Source organism: Bos indicus, chromosome 29, assembly GCF_029378745.1.
Source record: "Bos indicus isolate NIAB-ARS_2022 breed Sahiwal x Tharparkar chromosome 29, NIAB-ARS_B.indTharparkar_mat_pri_1.0, whole genome shotgun sequence".
Lineage (NCBI taxonomy): Eukaryota > Metazoa > Chordata > Mammalia > Artiodactyla > Bovidae > Bos > Bos indicus.
Genome location: NC_091788.1, coordinates 48,523,564 through 48,544,330, shown reverse-complemented (window position 1 = coordinate 48,544,330; position 20,767 = coordinate 48,523,564). Strand labels below are relative to the sequence as shown.

General features: G+C 55.6%; 1 protein-coding gene across 2 annotated transcripts in view; it reads left to right on the top strand.

Annotated features, from left to right (window-relative positions):
- The window catches only part of SHANK2 (SH3 and multiple ankyrin repeat domains 2), a 561,657-nt gene that overhangs the window by 98,900 nt on the left and 441,990 nt on the right, over window positions 1–20,767 (top strand). For both annotated transcript variants that reach the window (XM_070782471.1, XM_070782472.1), the window contains exons 4-6: window positions 11,206–11,409; window positions 17,211–17,282; window positions 19,228–19,336. In XM_070782471.1, coding sequence (XP_070638572.1) covers window positions 11,206–11,409; window positions 17,211–17,282; window positions 19,228–19,336 — 385 coding nt within the window. The remainder of the gene's footprint in view (window positions 1–11,205; window positions 11,410–17,210; window positions 17,283–19,227; window positions 19,337–20,767) is intronic.

Below are 20,767 nucleotides of genomic sequence, written 5' to 3'. Positions count from 1 at the left end.
TAGTGGTAGAGCATCTGCCTGCCAGTGTGGGAGACGCAAGAGACTCAGGTTCCAGCCCTGGGTTGGGAAGATCCCCTGGAGGAGGGTATGGCAACCCCCTCCAGTATTCTTGCCTGGAGAATCCCATGGGCAGAGGAGCCTGGTGGGCTTCAGTCTGGGGGCTCACGAAGAGTCAGACATGACTGAGCCACTAAACTGCCAAACCATCGGGAGTTACTGGTGGAGACACACCTGCTCTGCAAAAGGAAGATTCTTCCCCAAAGGAAGATCCTTTCAGGGTCTGGACTCCACTCCCAGAGGCATAACTGTTTCCAGAAACTTCTGAAGACCACTTCTCTTCTCTTTGCTTTGTCCTGAGACAAACAAAGGCCCTGGAGCCTGAGACTAGAAATCCCATGGGTGTGAGCACTCGGACAGAGCAGCCCTTGTTCCCATGAGAAGGCCCTTGCCTTGGTGAGTCCTGGAGGCGGAGATGCAAGACCTGCCTGGAATCCTGCCCTGAGGGCTCTCGGTGCTGCCGAGCGGGTTCCTCAGCCCAGTGCCCGCCGCAGCTGCTCAGGGGGTGGTGCCACTTCTGCACTAGGTGGGGTCTCTCCCCGGGTGGGGGTCCTCTCCGGGTGGGGGTCCCTTCCCGGGTGGGGTCTCTCCCCGGGTGGGGTCCCTCTCTGGGTGGGGGTCCCTCCCCGGGTGGGGTCCCTTCCCAGGTGGGGGTCCTCTCCGGGTGGGGGTCCCTTCCCGGGTGGGGTCCCTCCCCGGGTGGGGTCCCTCCCCGGGTGGGGGTCCTCTCCGGGTGGGGGTCTCTCCCCGGGTGGGGTCTCTCCCCGGGTGGGGTCCCTCTCCGGGTGGGGGTCCCTTCCCGGGTGGGGTCCCTCTCCGGGTGGGGGTCCCTTCCCGGGTGGGGTCCCTCCCCAGGTGGGAGTCTCTATGCAGGTGGGTTCCCTCCCCAGGTGGGGTCTCTGCCCAGGTGGGTTTCTCCCCAGGTGAGGGTTCCTCCCCAGGTACGGTCCCTCCCCGGGTGGGGGTCCCTCCCCGGGTGGGGTCTGGACATGCTTCTTGGCCCACGTGACCCCTCTTTATGCATTTCAGCAGGACTGGAGTGTTGAGCTTTGGGTGGAGAGCGCTGGTCCTCCTTCCAGGAACGCTCCCTCAGGTTGCTGCACACTCTGGTGATCAGAGTCCTGAGTGTGGGGGGTGCTCAGGCCACGCAGGGTGCCGTTGAGTGGGCTCCCGGGCGTGGCGGGCGGGCATTCCTGCTGTTTGCTGGAGCATCGCAGATGCACAGGGAGCTCACGGTGGGGTTGAGGGTTGGCATGCGTCCATTAACCTGGCCTTTTAAGCAGGAGGCATGCGCCAACATCAATAGAAACTGTAGCTCTTGTGTTCTTTCTGTTTGGGGCACAGCAAACAGACGTGGGACCAGCGCTGGCACCGGGGTCCTCACAGTCCTGTCCAGCCCTCCCTGAGTGTCACATCACACGGATGGCGCAGAAGAATGCAGAGGGGATGGGGACGCGCTCTCTGGGTTCCCCTGGGTGTTATGTGGCTTCAGCCCCCTCGCCCACCTCCACCCAAGAGTTGGCACCGAGCCGCTGCAGGGAGCTGCCGGTCCTCGTGTCGGTCCCCACGACCCGCCTGGGCGAGTTAACAGTGGTCCCTGGGCCTGCTCTGCTGGGCAGAGGCTTTGGGAAAATGCCTTTGTGCTGTAATCAGCGCTTCCGTCTGTTAGATAGCTGCATCTTCAAGTTTATGTAATTTGGAAAACGCGTCTCAGCTGCTCTCCTCACCGCTAGGCCACAATTCATCTCCTTTCACCCATGTGTCTCTCACTCAGATTTCTCCCCAAGAGCAGCATCCCGCATCCCCGCAGCATCCCGCATCCCACAGCATCCCGCATCCCCGCAGCATCCCGCATCCCCGCCCACCTGCCTCCCCCACCCAGCCACACACATAAGCTGACAGCCGCACTTCCGGATCCATCACTTGCCTCCAGTCTGGCCATCAGATGGGCTCAATCCAAGGACCTCAGCCCTCCTGCTCGTCACTGAGGCTCCACACAGAACTCCAAGCTGCAGAGGCTTCACCTCCTCCTCCGTTGGGTCTTTAATCCCTCCTTTATCCTGTTGCCGCAGGCGACCATCATGTTTGCTTTTCACATCTGAGGCTTCCTGTGTTGTTGAGGAAGGGGAGGACTTTATCCTGTGCTGGCAGTTTTGAGTCCATCTCCTCCTGCGGTAGCTGAGAATCCAGCCCCTATGGCTGACCTCTGGCGCTGCAAAGACCAGGAGGTGGGCATGCATCGTGAGAGAAGGTTCTGGAAGGGCCTGTGCAGGAGTGCCTGGTTGCCTTGAGATGCTCCATCAGAGCCCACGGCCAGGCAGGTGTCCCGTTCATCACTGAGCTCCCTGGGGGTCGGAGTCTCCTTCCAGACTTGGTTCCACTCTCAGATGTGGCCTCGGTTCCCCAGGATGTGTTTTTCCCTGAGGGGGATGAGGTGGGTTGGATGAACCTTCTGCCGTATTCTCTGGACTTCCAGGCGCTGGGTCAGCAGAGAGCGAGAGGCTTGGGCCAAGGGACTGGTTGGCTGAGCCTGGCCACTGCAGCCCAGCCCTTGGGGCTCCCTGCTGCCCGGGCTTGTCTCGTTCAGACAGTATTCCTTCTCAGGGGAATCTCATTTCTCATGACAGCTGGGCTTGGCGAGGCTCTACCCGGCTGCACTCCAAGAGGAGGCCCTGTTACCACCCATGTCTGTCCAGCGCCCTCTGCCAGTCACGTCTCTGGCTGGACCTCCTGTCTGGGGCACAGACTTCATTTCTCCCTTGACACGTTCTCAGTCGGAATCTCAGAGGCACCTTGACTCAGATGGTGCAGACCAGATGCTGCCACGCTGTCCCCTTCCCTCTGACCCTCCAAACCTGGCCCGCAGGGTCCCTCTCTCCCCAAGTGGTTACTGTAGAAAGACCCAAGCTTATGGAGGTGTCATCACAGGCTATGAAGTTCATCCCTTGGAGGGCACCGTCCGGCGGTTTTCAGTAAGTCTGCTGAGCTGTGCACCCACCATCCGGGTCTGGACTCCGCCCGTCACCCGCGATGTTTCTCTGCGGCTCATCCTCAATCCCCCTTCCAGCCCTGACAATCGCTGACCATGTTCTGTCTCCACACACGGAGTCCCCTCTTCTGGACGATCCACGTGAGCACGTCACGTGGTGTGTGGGCTTTCACATCTGGCTTCTCTCATCCAGCAGCATGGCCGTGAGGCTCATCCACATGGTAGCCTCTGTGTTTTATTTCTTTTTATCGCCAAGTCGTAACTTACTGATCATGTGGCTCGTTCCATCCCTGTAGTGATGGTCAGTTGGGTTGTTCCCACTTTGGGCTCTGAACCTTCTCTGATTCTTTGTCTGAGCCAGAACCCAGGAGTTATCCAGGGCCTGTCATCATCCTTCAGCCCGTGCACTGCCAGGCCCTGCCCTTGACCTTCTGAATCCCTTTGAACCCACGTCACTGTCTCCCCACCGCAGCCCCGTCTCCCCCATCTTCCCTCTGGGGGGCTGCAGATGCCTCTTCTCTCACAAGTGTTCTGCACTTGCCAAAGTGATTTTTTAAATGTGAACCCAGTTGCTACTTTGTTGTAGAACCCCCCTCCCTCCTCGAGGCTTTCTGTTTTCAGGGCCAGATCAAGTGTACACGGCACCTTGTCCCCTGCAGATCCTCCAGCTCCATGTTTAGGACATCACGAATTCATCTCAGCCCTCGCCTGCACTGCACGAGGGGTGACGTCCGAGTTGAGCCCCAGGTGATGAGAGATTAGCTTGTAAAGCTCTTTGGCTAGACCTTCTGGGCAGAGGCTGGCAGGAGTGGCATGCCTGAGGTGGGAACGGATGGGCTTGGTGTGTCAGAGCAGCGGAGAAGGTCAAGGCTGCCAGCTGGGTGGGTGCTCGGGGCTGAGGTGGGGTGGGGGGGTGTGATTCCCCCTGAAGAACAGCGAGGGCTTTGGGAAGGTTTGGTGCAGAGCATGTGACCCTCTTCTCTCAGCTTCTCTCAGGGGAGGATGGAAGGAAGCAGAGGCAGGTAGGGGGTCCCTGCAAGAATCTGGGACCAGGGGCAGCGGAAGAAGGTGGAGACGGAGTGGGGGCAGGTTCCTGATGACAGGGTCAGGGTCATCACAGCAGATGTGACTCTCACAGGAGCAGGTGCTCAGCCGAGAGAGAAAGGGTCCTTGAGGGTGACTGGTGGCAGTGTTTTAAATGTGCTGCCTGCATCTTTGCACCTTCTCAGGAACGGAGCAAAAACAGACTCCTTTTCTTTTAAAAATAGAGATGTTATTCACATACTGTGCACGGACCATACCGTTTTCCCATTAAAAGCGTACAATTCAGTGAATTTTAGTTAATTCAGAGGTGGGGGTACCCACCACTATAGTCAATCTTAGAATATTTTTATCACCCCAAAAAGAAACCCCATACCCATTAGTGGGGATTCCCCTACCTCTCCCCCAGGGATTCCTCTCCCCCAGGGATCCCTGCCCCCTCCCCCAGGGATCCTCTGCCCCCTCCCCCAGGGGTTTCCTGTCCCCTCCCCAGGGTTTCCCTGTCCCCCTCCCCAGGGGTTTCCTGTCCCCTCCCCAGGGTTTCCCTGTCCCCCTCCCCCAGGGATCCTCTGCCCCCTCCCCCAGGGATTCCCCTGTCCCCCTCCCCCAGGGGTTCCCTGCCCCCTCCCCGAGGAGATCCTCTGCGCCCTCCCCCAGGGATTCTCCGCCCCCTCGCCCTGGGTTCCCCACCCCCTCCCCAAGTCCCTGGCAACCACTGGTCTGCCTCTGTTTCTGGATTTGCCCGTCCTGAACCTTCTGTGTTGGTGACATCTGGCAATGTGTGGCCTGGGAGGGAGGCTTCTATTTATTTACTCCTGTTGTCTGCCTCTCCTGTTGCAGAGAAGCCCCTCCCCACAAGTCTTCCCCCCCAGAACAACACTTATCCCACTGACGCCTTAAACGTCTCCATTCACTGGCCTCACGGGTCCCCCACAGCCCGGGCAGCACAGAGATGAAAACACTCTTGTCTCAGAAAGTGCTTCCGTCTGTCACACTGCCGTTTTGTTTCTGGGTTTTCCTTACCTTCCTGCTTGTTTGCTGACCGCAAGGAAACGCGCTGAGGATTTTAGACTTAATTAGAAAGTTAGTTGTGTGTGACCCTGACTCGAGTACATGTTCTGCCCTAAAAAACGTCCTCAAAGAGGACTCGGTGGGCAGAAGGAGACAACCGTGATCACATCGTTCATTCGAGAACGGTGTTTCCAGTCGTGGAGTGTGGTCCAAGGCCGACTCCCATCCAGCCAGGGAAGCCCTCGAGACGGAGGAACGCCTCAGGTTCCAGATGGTTGTCTTTTTTTAATTTAGAGAAAATTGAGAATATAGGAAAAGACAAAGAATGATACATCCGTACCAGTTTTTATTATTTATTATGCAGAATTGACAGTGGTTGACGTTTCGTCATTTTTTAGTTATAGGGTTAGAATGTTTCAGATAAAGCCAGTGTCTCTCTCACCCTCCTGGCCATTCTGCTCAGGGGCAAATATTGTGACGAACCCCACTTGTCCCTTGTTCTTACGTGTGTGACAGTGGTCGCTATATGGTATGGTCTTGTTGAGAAAAAAAGAAATTATAGATAACCTGGCATCATGCTGGGCATGTCGTTTGTAACTTATGTTTTCCACTAGATGTTATGTTTTTAAGGTTTGTCTCTTTTGTTTTTATCCACCCATTTATTCATCCATCCATCCCTCCATCTATCCATCTCTCCATACACCCGTCGCTCCATCCATCCATCTGTCCATTTGTCCATCCATGCATCCATCCATCCATCCACCCAGCCATCCATCCGTCTGCCCCTCCATCCACCCAGCCAGTTAGCCAGCGATCCGTCTGTCTGTCCATCCATCCATCTGTCTGCCCTGCCTTGCAGAAATATATGGTTTGCATGTTTATCTCTACTTTGAGCTGCCCTGTGTTGTCCCTTGTGGCGTGCATTTGGATCTCTCGGCGGGGACAGAAGCATGGAATCTGGTTTTCTTTGTGGTTCCGTTAACTGCTTGCTAAGGCCAAGGAGAGCCCCACCCCCTGGTCCCCGACTCCCCCCGCCTCTAGTTTCTCTGTGACATGGTGATAATCAGCCTCACTGTCCTTAAGTGCAGTGGTTTACACTTCACGGTTAATCAGGAGATTGAGGCGTCATCGGTTGTTTAAACTGAAGGGGAAGGTTCAGGGGCTCTTGGGCTGTGACCGAGCTGGTTGTCATTCACGTCCCGGGTCAGCTCGCTAAAGGCCCGGAGGATCTTTATTTTCATACGTACCATTAAAATATCAAACGCCTGTTTATCCAACCCCAGCTTTGCGTGCTGTAAGGATTCTGCACTCGTCCTGTTAGATGTGAGGCTAACGCTTCGTCTGTGAGCACGATTGGTGCAGCTCTCGGGAGCTCTGCAGCCCGGATGGCAGACATCTGGCTTGGTGTGCTTAAGCTGTGTGTTAATACCCACTTAAATCCCTTCGAGAAAATAATGCCTGGCTCTGGAATTATTGCACGTCCTGTCAGAAGCTTCGTAAATCCCACATCGTGGTGGGAATACTGTGGTTCAGAGGCCACCCTGGGGAAGAGCAGAGCTCTCCCCTGTGTCGTGTCCTGGGCTGATGAGAATGGTCCAGAACGGGCAGAAAGAGGGCGCGAAGCATCAGTATTTAATCTTCTGTGTCAAAGCCTAGGGGGAGGCCCTCGGATCTGTGGTTGGAGTTCTGTGGCTCCCAGTTCTGAGGCTCCGCTCACACCCTCCCTTCTAGGCGGACGGACGGGAGCTCTCACTCTGCTTGGTGGGCACAGTGTCTGGCCCCGGGCGGTGGGCCATGCCTCCCCTGATTCCCTCTCTCCCCTGTAATCCACTCACGGCCCCCGGGTGAACCCTCCCAATTCGCAGCTCCATCCTGTGCTGTGGGGCCTAGTTGAAACGTCTCAGCCCTCAGGTCCCTGCATTCCAGCCCTGCCTCTGGCAGCTGTGTGATGCGGCGGGCAGACCTGAGGGTCCAGGGTGTTACCCTCTGGGCTTGGGGCTGCTGATACCTCCGCCAGGAGAACACTGGGAGAAGATGATGGATTTGACACAGTTTCTTCGCTGGACTGGCGGGCACCTGGTGAGCACTTGGTGTCTGCGGTCAGCACGGCTTAATCCTCCTCCTTCTTCTCTTAGAGCTTCTCGGAGGACCTCTTAGCCGGCGTCAGATCCTCCACTTTGCTCTGTGCTTACCGGAAATCACGGGGACCAACAATGAAAATGAACTCACCTCCAGGGAGGGCGGGAACCTCTGGCAGAGCCCAGGCCAGTGCCTCTCGGGTGCTGGGACCTTGATGGTGCAGAGGACCGCTAGCTGGCCCCTCAGAGGTCACCAGGTCTGCCCACCGCTTCATCATAGAGTCAGGGGCTGCTCTCAAACTCTTATTCTTTGAAAAATGTTATTCTGACCGGAAAACCCTAACCCGTGGCCACTTTGGCCTTTCTTAGTGTTTAAGCGTTCAGAGGCAGCAGTGTGGCCCTGGCCGTCAGCTTCCTTGGACCAGGCTGCCCTTCTCGGTCAAGGTCACCCACGGTTTCCCCTTCTGTATACATCCCTTTGTGTGTGACCTGTGACAGCATTTGGCTATTCTCCACCACGAGTCCAGCCTGATGGATCTTTGTCCACAGCAAAAAGCATCATTTCGTTTGGGCAATTGCTTTTGGAAACCGTCCCAGTCACGGTTTGAGGGGGCAGAGCTTTGCAAGTGGCAGGTGAACAGCTCTTAGAGGCCAGGCTCCCCTCGATGCACCTTTAAATGACTCCTGGCAGGTTCTATTTGTTGAGAGTCTTTGAAATGCATCATGAAAGCATTGAGGATGTCATGAAACGTGCTTCGTTTGCAATGAAAGACGTGCTCAGAAGCAGGGATTTCTTTCAGAATGTCCTGCTTTCTTGCTGAAAGCACTGGGCTCTGCGTTTCCAGCTCCGTATCCGGAATGGGGTGATGTGGGGGCCCCCCCACAGCACGATGACCCCCGAAGGCTTTGTCAGTTCCCCTCCCCCTCCTCCTCCTGGCTTTTTCCTGGAGAAAGTCAAGAATGAGCTGAATTTAAGTCTCACCTGAGGACTGTGAGCCAGCCGAGGAGGTGATCTGAACAGATACATAATTCAGCCTGTGTTGTTGATGGTTCTTCCCTTGGCCTGCAGACAGCTCACTCTAACGATGTGTATTTCACGGAGTGTGATATTTACCGTTCTTTGAAGCTTTGTGTGTTTGAAGCTTCCTACTCCTATAACATCTTAGAAAACAGCCATTGCCATCGTCTCCGCTTCTCAGGGCCCAGGACAGGTTTGGAGCAGTTCACTCTCTTGCATAGAATTTTCTTGCCGTGTTTTTCCTTTTTTTTTTTCCAGTTGTGTCTGAGTACTTGTTATTTATTTCTAAAAAATTTAAAATTTTTTATTGGCGTACAGTTGCTTTACAAAGTTGTGTTAGTTTCTGCTGTACAGCAAAGTGAATCAACTATATTAAGCGTATATGTATATAACATACATATATCTCTTCCTTTTTGGATCTCCTTCCCATTTCCGTCATCACAGGGCATTGAGGAGAGCTTCCTGTGGTATACAGTAGGCGCTCATTACTTACTGTTTTATGCATAGTTGTGAATCGTATATATGTGTCAGTCCCAATCTCCCAATTCATTCCGTCCACTTCCCCCGCCTCGGTGTCCGTACTTTTGCTCTCTACATCTGTGTCTGCATCTCTGCTTTGCAAATAAGATCGTCTATACCGTTTTTCTATGGGCTTCCCTGGTGGCTCAGTGGTGGAGAATCCGCCTGCCAGTGCAGGAGATGCCAGTTTGATCCCTGGGTTGGGAAGATTCCCTGGAGAAGGAAATGGTGACCCACACCAGTATTCTCGCCTGGAGAATCCCATGGACAAAGGAGCCTGGTGGGCTACAGTCCATAGAGTCTCAAAAGGGTCAGACATGACTTGGTGACTGAACAACAACAACATATCATTTTTCTAGATTCCACATCTGTGTGTTAATATGCAGTATTCTGCAGTATTCATTATCACCGTCATCACCACCATCATTACATCTTCACCACGACCACCTCCACCATCACCACCATCAGCACCAATATTGTCATGATCATTATGCCCTACTAGATAGACTCGGAGCTCCTTAAGGAGTAGGAACCCTTATCTTTTTGGGGAGGGACACAGTTCAGCCCACAACTGCACATATTATCTGTTCTGTATGATCCTTACAACAGACCTCCAGGTTATGTAGTTGGGATGGTTTTCATCAGACTCAGGGCAACTGCTGAGCGGGTGAGTTTGCCCAGGATCATGAGGTTAGTGTGTGCAGCTGGGTTGTAAACCCAAGCCTTTCTGACCTCCGAGCTCCTGTTCCTTCTAGCAGTTTCTCAGTGGGGCCCTCCTGGCATTTTTGGAGCAGGACATCCTTTCGTTGTGCAACCAGCCCACACAGTGCACAGAGGCAGCCTCCCCAGCTCTGCCCACTGAGTGGCAGTGGGTACCAGTAATCTCTGGGATCACTTACAAACGCCACACAGACCCCCTGGGGCCTGACTCCCAGCCTGTGCTCCGCTCAGCACCCACCTGGTGGCAGGTTCCTTTCTGCCAGCCACAGGGAGGGACCCTCACGCCCTCTGGACGCTGGTGTCTACTGGTGTCTAAGGGAACTGGGGTTGTCTGTGCAGTTGGAACTGGAGGCCAGCAAGGATTCTCCAAGCAGAAACAGCGCGGGGATGTGCAGCCCCACTTGGTCACAGCTGGGAGAGCTCAGATGGACTGGGAGTTCACAGACACCCTTCTTCCTCAGCCCGAGGTGGCGGGGGGTGGCTGGCAGTTCCCGAAGTGAGCAACTGGCCCCCGACCCGCCTTGCAGCCCTGAGACGAACTCTGAGCCTTACGCTTCAGCCTTTGCCATTGAAGAGGGACAGATGGCATGCTCATGCCCGTGGGGTCAGGTTTCCTGGCAGTGGGATTCCGGGCTGCCTGCTCTACCAACCTCATTGTTGAGAAGCGGGATCCTCTTACCCTCCGGGGAGGCGTGGCCCGGGCTGAGGGTCAGGGAGGGAGAAGGGCCTTGGGGCCTCCTCGGGCGTGCGGGCGCCCCTGCGGAGACCTGGTTCCAGGCTCACGCGCTCATCCTGTCCGAATGCTTTTACAGCGACTAAGCAAAGTTTTGAGCCCCTGCCGACGGCGGTGCAGTAGAACACAGCTTTAATTCAGTAAAAACGAGGTCGCAGTTAGAAGTGGATTCGGCCTAGAGCTTGTTTTCCTGGCTCGTGGGCGGGTCTCCCAGACGGGACCTGGGAGTGTGACCAAGTCGCGTGTTCATGTTCCTAGAGGTGCTGTTCTGTTCTTGAGAAGTGTTGTTCACGGTCTGCGGGAACCGTCTGTACCATTTAACCTTTTCAAAAATTAACATTCATGGCACCGGATACGATTTCTAAGTCAAACCGTTTTTCATAATCGCCTTCCTTTATGGTTTGGGAGGGGCGCTCTCAAGGTTTTTACAGCCCTGACGTTCAGAGTTGGGTGGGTGGGGCACAGATGCCCGTGCCCCAGGCTCGCCCATCAGTGAGGTGAGGAAAGGAGGCTGTCTGTGAGGTGTCCACGGAGAGCCTTCGGCGTAGAAATGCAGCTGCGCTGCGGTTCTTGAGCCGTGGTCCCCAGTGTTTTCTGGGCCGGCCGCAGTAACATCACCTTGAAACTTGCGAGACACGCAGCTTTGTGGTTGGACCCAGACCCGCTGCATCAGACACTCTTCCGGGAGGAGGCAGGGTCATCCTTGTGTGTTTTAATAAGCAGGCAAGTTTGATAAGCTCTGTACAGGTGGGAGAACTGCCCAAGGCAGTCTGTGATGGTAAGTGATGACCAGAAAACGCAGCTGGTCCCGGAGATTGGAGCCAACAGTGAGAGCCGGGGCCCCGGAATCAGTGATTCCATCTGCACTTTTCCCCTTTTATATTTGCCAAGGAGACCAGAGGGTCATGGTTTTCACCATAAAGCCAGAGAGTCCAGAGCTCAGAGGAGGCCTCAGGATGGAATGGAGGCCCCTTGGGCATCTCTGGCCACCTGCTCCAGGGGGCTTCCTGCTAACCAGGGGTTTTGTCCTCCCCTGCAGAAGTGCATTCGATTCAACCCGGATGCGACAGTGTGGGTTGCAAAGCAGCGGATTCTGTGCTCGCTGAACCAGAGCCTGAAGGACGTCCTGAACTACGGGCTGTTCCAGCCGGCCAGCAACGGGCGCGACGGCAAGTTCCTGGATGAGGAGCGGCTGCTGCGCGAGTACCCGCAGCCCGTGGGCAAGGGCATCCCGTCCCTGGAGGTACTGCTCGCCCGCCCAGAGCCGGCGCGATGGGGAGCAGGGGGCGCCTTCCCAGACTCTGGGTTTATCTCCTATGCGGAAATCACTCTTAAATCAATAGTTTGCATTGGTGAGCTCGCAGGTGGTTCTGTCCTGGTCTGTGGACCAGGTGGCACCCGTGGTAAAGAATCCGCCTGCCAATGCAGGAGACGTAAGAGACGTGGGTTCGATCCCTGGGTGGGGAAGATCCCCTGGACGAGGGCATGGCAACCCACTCCAGGATTCTTGCCTGGAGAATCACATGGACAGAGAAGCCTGGTGGGCTACAGTCCATACGGTTGCAAAGAGTCGGACACGACTGAAGTGACTTGGCAGGCACACGTGCAACGTGTAGCCACTTGTTTTCTCGCTGTGGATCGGACGAACCTGCTGGAGGGACGTCCTGCTGCAGGGATGTCTTGCTGTGAGTGAACCCTGGGTCTGACTCAAGCTCATGTCCCCGGGACCTTTGAGTTTGGGGGTGCAGAGTGGGGTTTGCCCCTGCCCCACTGAGTCTCTCCCTGGCATGGGGTGGCTGGCGGCCATCCAGCTGTTGTCAGAAGCATGAGTCTCGGGAATGACCAGTGGGCTGTTTGAGCCACTGTGGCCGGTCAGGTGCTCCTGGGTGGGTGGGCTGCCTTGTGACATTCAGGGGGTATCCACTGGCAGCCTCACATCCACAGAAGGCGTGTCCCCAGACCCTACCCTTGGGGAGCCCAGGTTTACATACGGAATTCCCACATCGTGTATTTTTAAAAATTATTTAATTTGAAACATTTAAAAAAATTATTTAATTAAAAAAATTTTTTTAATTATGAAAGAATGGTAACACATTTACAGGAGACTTGGAAAGTACAGAACAAAGTTACATACAGTTCCACAATGTATTACAATTATTTTTTGAGTAGATAAATTAAGATTTTTTAGTTGGAGTTTTAGTATCAAGCTCTCAAAAATTAACAGAATGAATAGACAGCAAAGTAGAAGGATACAGTAAACCTGAAAAGCACCACGACCAATTCAACATAATTAAGACTTGTCCGATTTTCACACAACAGCGGGATACAGATTCTATTAGAGTTTTTTTAAATTGAGTTTTATTGAAGTATTGTTGATTTATAGTACTGTGTTAATCTCCAGTGTACAGCAAAGCGAATCGGTTATCCGTTTACATGTGCCCACTCTGCTACAGTCTTTTCCCACATAGGCCACCGCAGAGCGCCGAGTAGCCTCCCCCTCCTGCGCGGTAGGTCCTTGTTAGTCACCTGCTCTCTGTTCAGAGGTGTGGACACATCAGCCTCCAGTGGACCCCCCCCCCCCCCCGACGTGACGTATTAACACAGAGACACAAGTGGGAGGAAACGTGGACACTTCTACAGGTGCCCCACACGTCACCTCATTATCGAGTGATGGTATTTATTTCAGCCTGATCAACTCTGAGAGCCCGGGAGTGGCATCGTGGGTGGCATCTGGGCCCCCATAGGGGGTTACTCTGAAGTCAGAGACGCCATGGACCGAGGCTGCAGCCAACTTGCACGTTCCCAGGCCTGATGGGGACGTCAAAGCTGAGGTTCTGCGATCCCCAGTGTGCCCTGGGCCAGGGAGGAGGTTTCCCGCGGAGGAAAAGCTGACAGGCCTCTCAGGAGTCACGTGGGCCCCTGTCCCTGCCTCGGTTTGCTCATCTGTGAAGTGGGGCTCCTTGACCAGCCCCTTGTTGGGGGCCTGCCTGCTCAGTCCCAGCCCTCTCTCGACACAGGACAGTCAGGGTTCTGGTCTGATGGAGCTTGCCCTCTGTGGGAGGGGACAGGCCAGGAGCAGCAAACACGCAGCTCCTTTAGGGGCTGACAGTCCGTAAAGACAGTAAAACAGGCGGGCACAGGAAGTCCAGAGCCTGCTCTCGATCGGAAAGCATCCTGGAGAAGGCTGGCCCATCCCACCCCCCGGCCCTGAACAAGAGGAGGCCCAGGAGAGCCTGGTGGAACCGGGCAGGGCTGTGTCCTGGCTTTCAGAACAGCTGGCACACGTGTCCTTCTGACATCCCGCCCGGGGACCATGGGGAGCCGGGGCTGTGACCTCAGACAGGCTGGGTCCCGTCCTGGCCGCTGAGGGACCCTCTCTGAGCCACAGGTTCCCAGCTGTGAAGGCAGGGGAACGTTCGTGCCGCCTTCTCCGCGGCCGTGAGGCTCGAGTGGGCTGTTCCACAGGGCAGTGCTCTGAGCACACGGCCCGGTGACGGGCGAGCCCGAGCGGTGGTGCTGCAGGTGCAGCTGCCATCCGCTCCCGTTGCCATGGAAGCATCACTCACACGTGCCTTCATTCATCTTGGATCACCGTCCTGCCGGGCGATCCGCTGTGCGGGGCGGACACCTCAAGGGCAGCGTGGATCTGAGCCTTGGATCACTGCAGTTAGGCATGATTGGCTACCTATGACGCATGGAGAGAAGGGCGAGAAAAGGACTTTTGTTTCTGAGCCTGGGTCCCTCTGTAACCACACGTTGCAAACGATTATGACTCTGGGAACGGACATTCTCCTGTCAGTGCTCACCCTCCTGCCGAGAGGTATTATCGACCTGAGCGTGTTTTTTTAATAACTGGAAGAAGCGCCCACTGACTTGAAGTCCACAGATCCATCAAGTTAGCAAGCTGTTACATTCTCTCCTGTCACTCCCACGGGCTTCTCAGGTGGCCCAGTGGTAAAGAATCTGCCTCCTAATGCAGGAGACATGAGTTTGATCTCTAGGTCGGGAAGATTGTCTGGAGGAGGAAATGGCCACCCTGTCCAGTATTCTTCCCAGGGAAAATCCCATGGACAGAGGAGCCTGGCGGGCTACAGTCTGTGGGGTCGCGAAGAGTCAGACACGACTGAGTGACTGAGCAGAGGCTCTCTCGCACGCAGCCGTGTCCCCAGGGCCATGGATGAAGGTGGATGGAGAAGACAGGCCGTCTCATCTTGGATGAGGATAAGTAATAGGGAGCCTTCACGGCTGTCCTCAGAATGTCGTGTCCCAGTTAACCCTAGAACCAGAGGGGCAGAATCCTAAATGGCCTGCGTCTCCTCCCACGAGGTCAGCTCGAGGATGGACGCTGACTGTTCTCGGCAGCACACTGATCCAGGAACTGGGAGCTGCCTGCGTTTCACAGGATTTTCTGATTGCACTGGTTTATTTTGGCACCTAGAAAAAAAAAAAAAAGAGCAGGTTTCAGTCTGTGGCACCGAGGAATGTGGTTAGCTACGGGATTGCTCTTCTGTTTGGAGTCGGGGGGAGGCCACCAGGGGGTCACTCTGGAAACGTGAATGGAATCAGACCTTCAGAGTTAGGTTTTGAGCCTGCTTTGAGCCCTCATGGCATGTCCGTGGTTATTTAAACTCCTCTGAGTGACGGAGGGAATCAAACGAAGTGGGGGCGGGAAGGGTAAGAGCGTTTGCCCAGCGCTAGTCCTGGGCCAGGAAGCTCGCGTTCCTTCCCCAGCAGCCCTGGGAGCTTTGTGTGTGACCCCCGTGTGACTGACAAGGAAGCAGAGGCTCCGGTGAGGCGCGTGCTCAGCCCCGTGACCCAGCTGCTAGTGCAACGGGACAGGACTGCGTGGCCCAGGCCCCCCATCCTCTGCCCGCCTTTTGTCTGTGGAAAAACTTTACCCAAAGAATAAATTTAATCAGAGAAGTGAAAACACGCAGACACAAAGGGAAACACTCAAAGCAGACCAGATAATAAAGGTTGGTCTCTTAAGTGAAGTCAAGGACCTTTAGTTCTTCCTCAAGGACCATAGTGGAGAGGGCGATGGCACCCCACTCCAGTCCTCTTGCCTAGAAAATCCCACGGACGGAGGAGCCTGGTGGGCTGCAGTCCGTGGGGTCGCTAAGAGTCGGACAGGACTGGGCGACTTCACTTTCACTTTTCACTTTCATGCACTGGAGAAGGACATGGCAACCCACTCCAGTGTTCTTGCCTGGAGAATCCCAGGGACAGGGGAGCCTGGTGGGCTGCCGTCTATGGGGTCGCACAGAGTCGGACACGACTGAAGCTACTTAGCAGCAGCGGCAGCAAGGACCGTAGATACTATTCTGAGCCAGGTCCTGGGAGCTGTCTTTTAGGGATAGAAACGCCTACCGGGTGGAAGAAGTTAACTACACGACGGCCAGACTGTAGTCGTGACATGCGTCCTTGCACGTGTGTGTGCCAGGACTTCAGTTGTGTCTGACTTTGTGACCCTTGTCTATAGCCCGCCAGGCTCCTCTGTCCGTGGAATTCTCCAGGCAAGAGTACTGGAGTGGGTTGCTGCACCCTCCTTCCCGACCCAGGGATCGAACCCACGTCTCTTACATCACCTGCTCTGGCAGGTGGGTTCTGGTCACTAGTGCTGGGATCAGTGATCCAGAACTGATCACTGGAAGCCCAGCCGTGACATAAGCTGCCACAATTCCGGGAACTGGCCTCAAAGAAAGGGGAACTGGAACTAAAGACTAGCTGTACCGAAAACAACCATATGGTGCTGGTCCAACCACCGATGACCAATTTCAAGATGCCTGTCAGAGCTGACTGTGCCTGCAGCCCCCTCCCTCCGTTGGTGAAAGCTCTTGCCCACCGACTGTTCGGGAGGGGAGTCCGCCTTTAAAGAGGCACCTGGCACCCACCCCCGGTTGCCAGCATCCAAAATCAGACAAACTCCCCTTTCCACCAACCTGGCTTTGAATGGCGAGCAGCTGGACCCCACTTTTGGTTACCCTGGGACAGTGGTGGGGCTGGAATTGGAGCCATGTTTCGACCTAGAAACCTAGTGATGCCCAAGCTGCCAGCATCTTCCCAAACCCACCCTAGGGCGACCGGGGCACCTGGGAGGAGAGGGGCGTCAGGCGGGGTTGCTGGGGATTCAGAACTGCGTGCAGCCCCACTGTACCCTCCTGGGCACATCATTGCACCTGCCCAGCATGTGCCCTCTGTTCCTGTCTCCTCCAGGTTAGCGGAGGCACTGACGTGTGAGGGAGCGAGGCTGAGCTCAGGCCCCAGGCAGAGGCTGCACGCAGGCAGCTTCACCAGGCTGGGGCTTCTGTTGCTGTTCAGTCGCTCGGTTGTGTCCGACTCTCTGTGACCCCATGGACTGCAGCACGCCAGGCTTCCCTGTCCTTCACCATCTCCCAGAGCTTGCTTAAACTCATGTCTGTTGAGTTGGTGATGCCATCCAACCGTCTCATCCTCTGGTCTTTTCCAATGAGCTGGCTCTTCCATTAGGTGGCCAAAGGATTGGAGCTTCAGCTTCAGTCCTTCCAGTGAATATGCAGGATTGATTCCTTTAGGATGGACTGGTTGGATCTCCTTGCTGTCCAAGGGACTCGCAAGAGTCTTATCCAGCGCCACAATTTGAAGGCATCAATTCTTCAGCCTTCTAATGTGTGTTTAATAAAGGTGGCCGATGTTGGGGACGTGGCTGATGTGAGAAGTAGGTCCCGATTTGGTGCCTCGCTGGCAGCAGGGAGACTGGTTCACTGGCAGAGGAGGCAGAGGCGAGCAGGGAACGCCAAGCTCCCGGGCGCTCGCCCCTCTGGTTGCCCGAGTTTCTCTTAGTGGCTCCCAGCAGCGTCTCTGCAGAAGGCACTTGTGCGTTGTCACGGTCTCTGTGCTTCGAATACAAACGGTGTATTTAACGCCGCAGGGTTTGCTCTGGAGCCCCTGCCGTGGGTGAGATAGCCATGGAAGAGGCCGGCTATTGCTCTCTGTGGCCAGCTGTGTGAAATACTTACCTGGTTTTCTTTCCTTTTTTCCCCCCTGTTTCTTTGTCTGTGTCAGTTTCGCTACAAGAAGCGGGTGTATAGACAGACCAACCTGGACGAGAAGCAGCTGGCCAAGCTGCACACGAAGGTAAGCGAGGACTGTGTGTGTCAGCTCGTGCTGTCGTTCCTGTGGCGGCGTCTTCAGAGATCAGGGCGGTTCTCGGACAGTGGTTCTTCCTCCCGGCAGATGCTGGGGCTGAAGAGGCCCCTGCAGCTGCCAGAGCCCCGTTAAACACCACCGACGTCTCCTCCTGTGTGAGGGAGGCTCGGTAGGTACCTGTGCAAAAGGGAAGTAACGTCACTGAGAGAGGGGAGACTGGGACCCTGCTTTCTACTCACCTCCCCCGGTGTTTCTGGAAGGAGGGGTGGCCATTCCCTCTGAGCTGTTGCTGCCCAGACAGGGGACAGCACTGCAGTAGGTATCTGCTGCTGCCGCCCTTGTAGTTAAAGTGCTGTTTACACAAGCTGCTCGGAGGCCAGACCGCTGCGTGAGGGCGGCAGGGGAGAGGGAGAGGGTTAGCAAAGCTCCGTGGGCTGCTGTGCAGACACGGCTGTGCCCTGCCAGGGACGCTGTGCCTGTCCAGGGTGCGCTGGCGCTGGAGCGTGTGGCGGGCACCTCGCCCAGCACAGTGGACGCGGTGTGATGCCCAGGGATGCCCTCCCCGCCCTGCCCCACCCCTCCCCAGAGAGCCCGGAGCATCTCCTGCAGTGCTCAGGGAAGGCCAGCGTCCGGTCGCTGCCTGACGGCTTCTCCGAGCCGGCCCTGACCTGCCCAGGTGAGCTCACCCGGAGCCACAAGCACACAGGGGGCCTCCCCGCCCCGCAGGGTCCCGCTTGTTTGTGCTTCGTCCCCCATTCGTATCAGGAAGGTCGTGAGGATTTTCATCACGTTCAGTGGGTTGTCGCCTGCCTGTTGTGCTATTTTTTGTGCTCGAGTTGTCCAGACGTGGCTGGTGGCCCTTCCGCCTGGCTCTCCACCCCCTCGGCACGTCCGCTCTGTGCTTCAGCTGGCGGTTTTCAGGCACAGGACAGTCAGGCTGCTCTTGGATTTTCTCAGCCCAGCCCTGGGATCCTCCCGCACAGGCGTGTTTAGACTCCAAGTGTGGGCACTTCTGGTTTTTAATGACCCTCCAGTGTGTAGATGAAAGTGATGAAAATGTGTTTGTGCTTTTAAAATAATGTCGATTAGTGAATAGCAGAGAAGGTGTTCAGTGTGACCACGTGTGCCCTCTGCCTTTGGATACTTGCAAATTTTTATTCCCACATTGTACAGAAAGCATCCAGGTGGAGATCCAGCCTGTGTCCCTGGGCTGAAGGGTCCAAGGGCTTCGGGGTGTTTGGGGAGGAAGGGTGTGGAGTGGAGGCGGAGGACTGGCCAGCCAGAGCCTTAGGTTCATCCGACAGAGCTATCTCGGATTCCGTGATTACAGTCAAACATCCAGGCTGTCTGCAAGACAGACGGGTGATCGTTATTTCCCTGCGGGTGTGGCTGGGTGGCCCCGTCAGGGCTGAGCCCCAGGTCGTTCTGGTCTTTTGAGGCGTGACTGTCTCCTTCACCTTGACTTGCCTAGACTAAGCTGAGTGAGCTGTGCCCTTTTGCTCCCGCGCTGAGCCTGCCGCTTTAGAGATTAAGACGCACATATGCCCATCCCTGGGCCTCGCTCACCAGGAATGAAGTCGGAGACCTGGGGTGCGCCCTGGGAAGTGTTGTTTTCAAAGTGGTCCAGGATGCTCAGCCTTCTGAAAGTGAAGAAACGTCCTGTGACTTTAGGCAAGGACAGGAATCGGTGGGGGGCTTTCTAGAACATTCATCCAGGGTGGGCTGATGGCATTTTCCATGTACTGGGCTCTGAGTTTGGCCCTGGGGTTCCAGACACAGAATGACGCTACCCGGTGGGCCTGGGGTCTGCAGTGGGGCCCTATCGAGGGGTAGCTCTCCTTCCTGTAGAGGAGGCCACTGTGCGCCCACAAGGAGCCTTCCTGTGGTCTGTAGAGACGTTTCTCCCTAAAACCACTTTTACTTTTCTCTCCAGACCAATTTGAAAAAATGCATGGATCACATCCAGCATCGGTCAGTGGAGAAGATCGTCAAAATGCTGGACCGAGGCCTGGATCCGAATTTCCACGACCTGGAGACTGGAGGTAGGGCTGGCTGGAGAGACTTGGGGAAGGCCCCCTGAAGCATGGGCTCAGAGAGAAGAGGCGATGCTGTCGTTCAGCATCAGCCTTCACAGGCAGCATCAGCCTGCGTTGGGTCTTAAACATGCTTTCTCCCCGTCCGAGTGCCTGTGTTGTAGCCGGAGTTGCCAGCACTTGGCCAGCACCTGGCAGGTGGAAGGTGCTCAGTGCGGACCTGAGTTGAATGAGTGAATGAACGGATAACACAGAGCTGCTGTCTCCTGCCCTGGAAGACAGGCGTGCACTCACAGGTGTCTGGCTCCCCCCGCTGGAAACCAAGCCTCTGTGCGCGGGGCCTCGGATCACGTGTGGGATAGACCCGTCCAGGCCGCCGTCCTCCGGCCTGCTGACCTTGGGGCTGGGCGAGCCTTTCTATTTTTTACCAGTCCCAAATGGGCACTTTTATTTAATCTTCTCTTTTCTCTTTTGGTTTCTGGCTTTATGGCTAAGCAATTTTCAGTGTGTGGTATAACGATTTGGTTTGTGGATGCAATGGGGAATGATCACTGTAGCGTCTAGTTAATATCCAGCCCCACCCACAGTTCGCTTGTTTTTTCCTACGATGAGAACTTTTAGGAGCTAGTCTCTCATTGGCGTTCAGTTGCTAAGTCACGTCCAGCTCTTTTGCGACCTCACGGACTGTAGCCCTCCAGGCTCCTCTGTCCATGGAATTCTTCAGGCAGAATACTGGAGTGGGTTGCCATTTCCTTCTCCAGGGGATCTTCCCGACCCAGGGATCGAGCCTGCTTCTGCTTTGTTGGCAGGCAGATTCTTTACCACTGAGCCACCAGGGGGAGCCCATCTGCTTTCTTAGCCACTTTTAAATATACACAGAGTATGTTTTTTTTCTGAGCCATACAATGCCGTGTGGCATGTGGGATCTTAGTCCCCCAGCCAGGGCTTCAGTCTGTGTCCTCTGCATGGGGAATGCAGAGTCCTGACCACTGGACTCTCAGGGGCCTCCTGACAACGCAGCATGGTTAACTCTCGTCCCCACGCTGCCCACAGCATCCGTGGCACGCACTTACCTTACAGCTGGAGGTCTGGGCCCTCTGCTGCCCTCCGCCTGTCCTGCCCGCCCCTGCGTCCTGCCCGCCCCCGCCGCCAGCCTGCTCTGTGTTTCTGTGAGCTCCGTTGTTTTGGGCTCCACGTGTCAGTGAGGTCGCTCAGTGTCTGTCTCTCTCCGCCTGACCTCTTTCACCACAGTGTCACACCCTCACGGTCCATCTACATCCTTGCAAACAGTGGGACTTCCTCCTTTTTCGTGGCTGAATAATATTCCACCACGGGGCCGGGCAGTTCTTTATGCTGGGGGCTGCCCTGTGCATCGTGGGATGTTTATGGCTTCCTTGGCTTTCACCCACGAATGCCAGGAAAGCCCTGACCAGCTGTGGC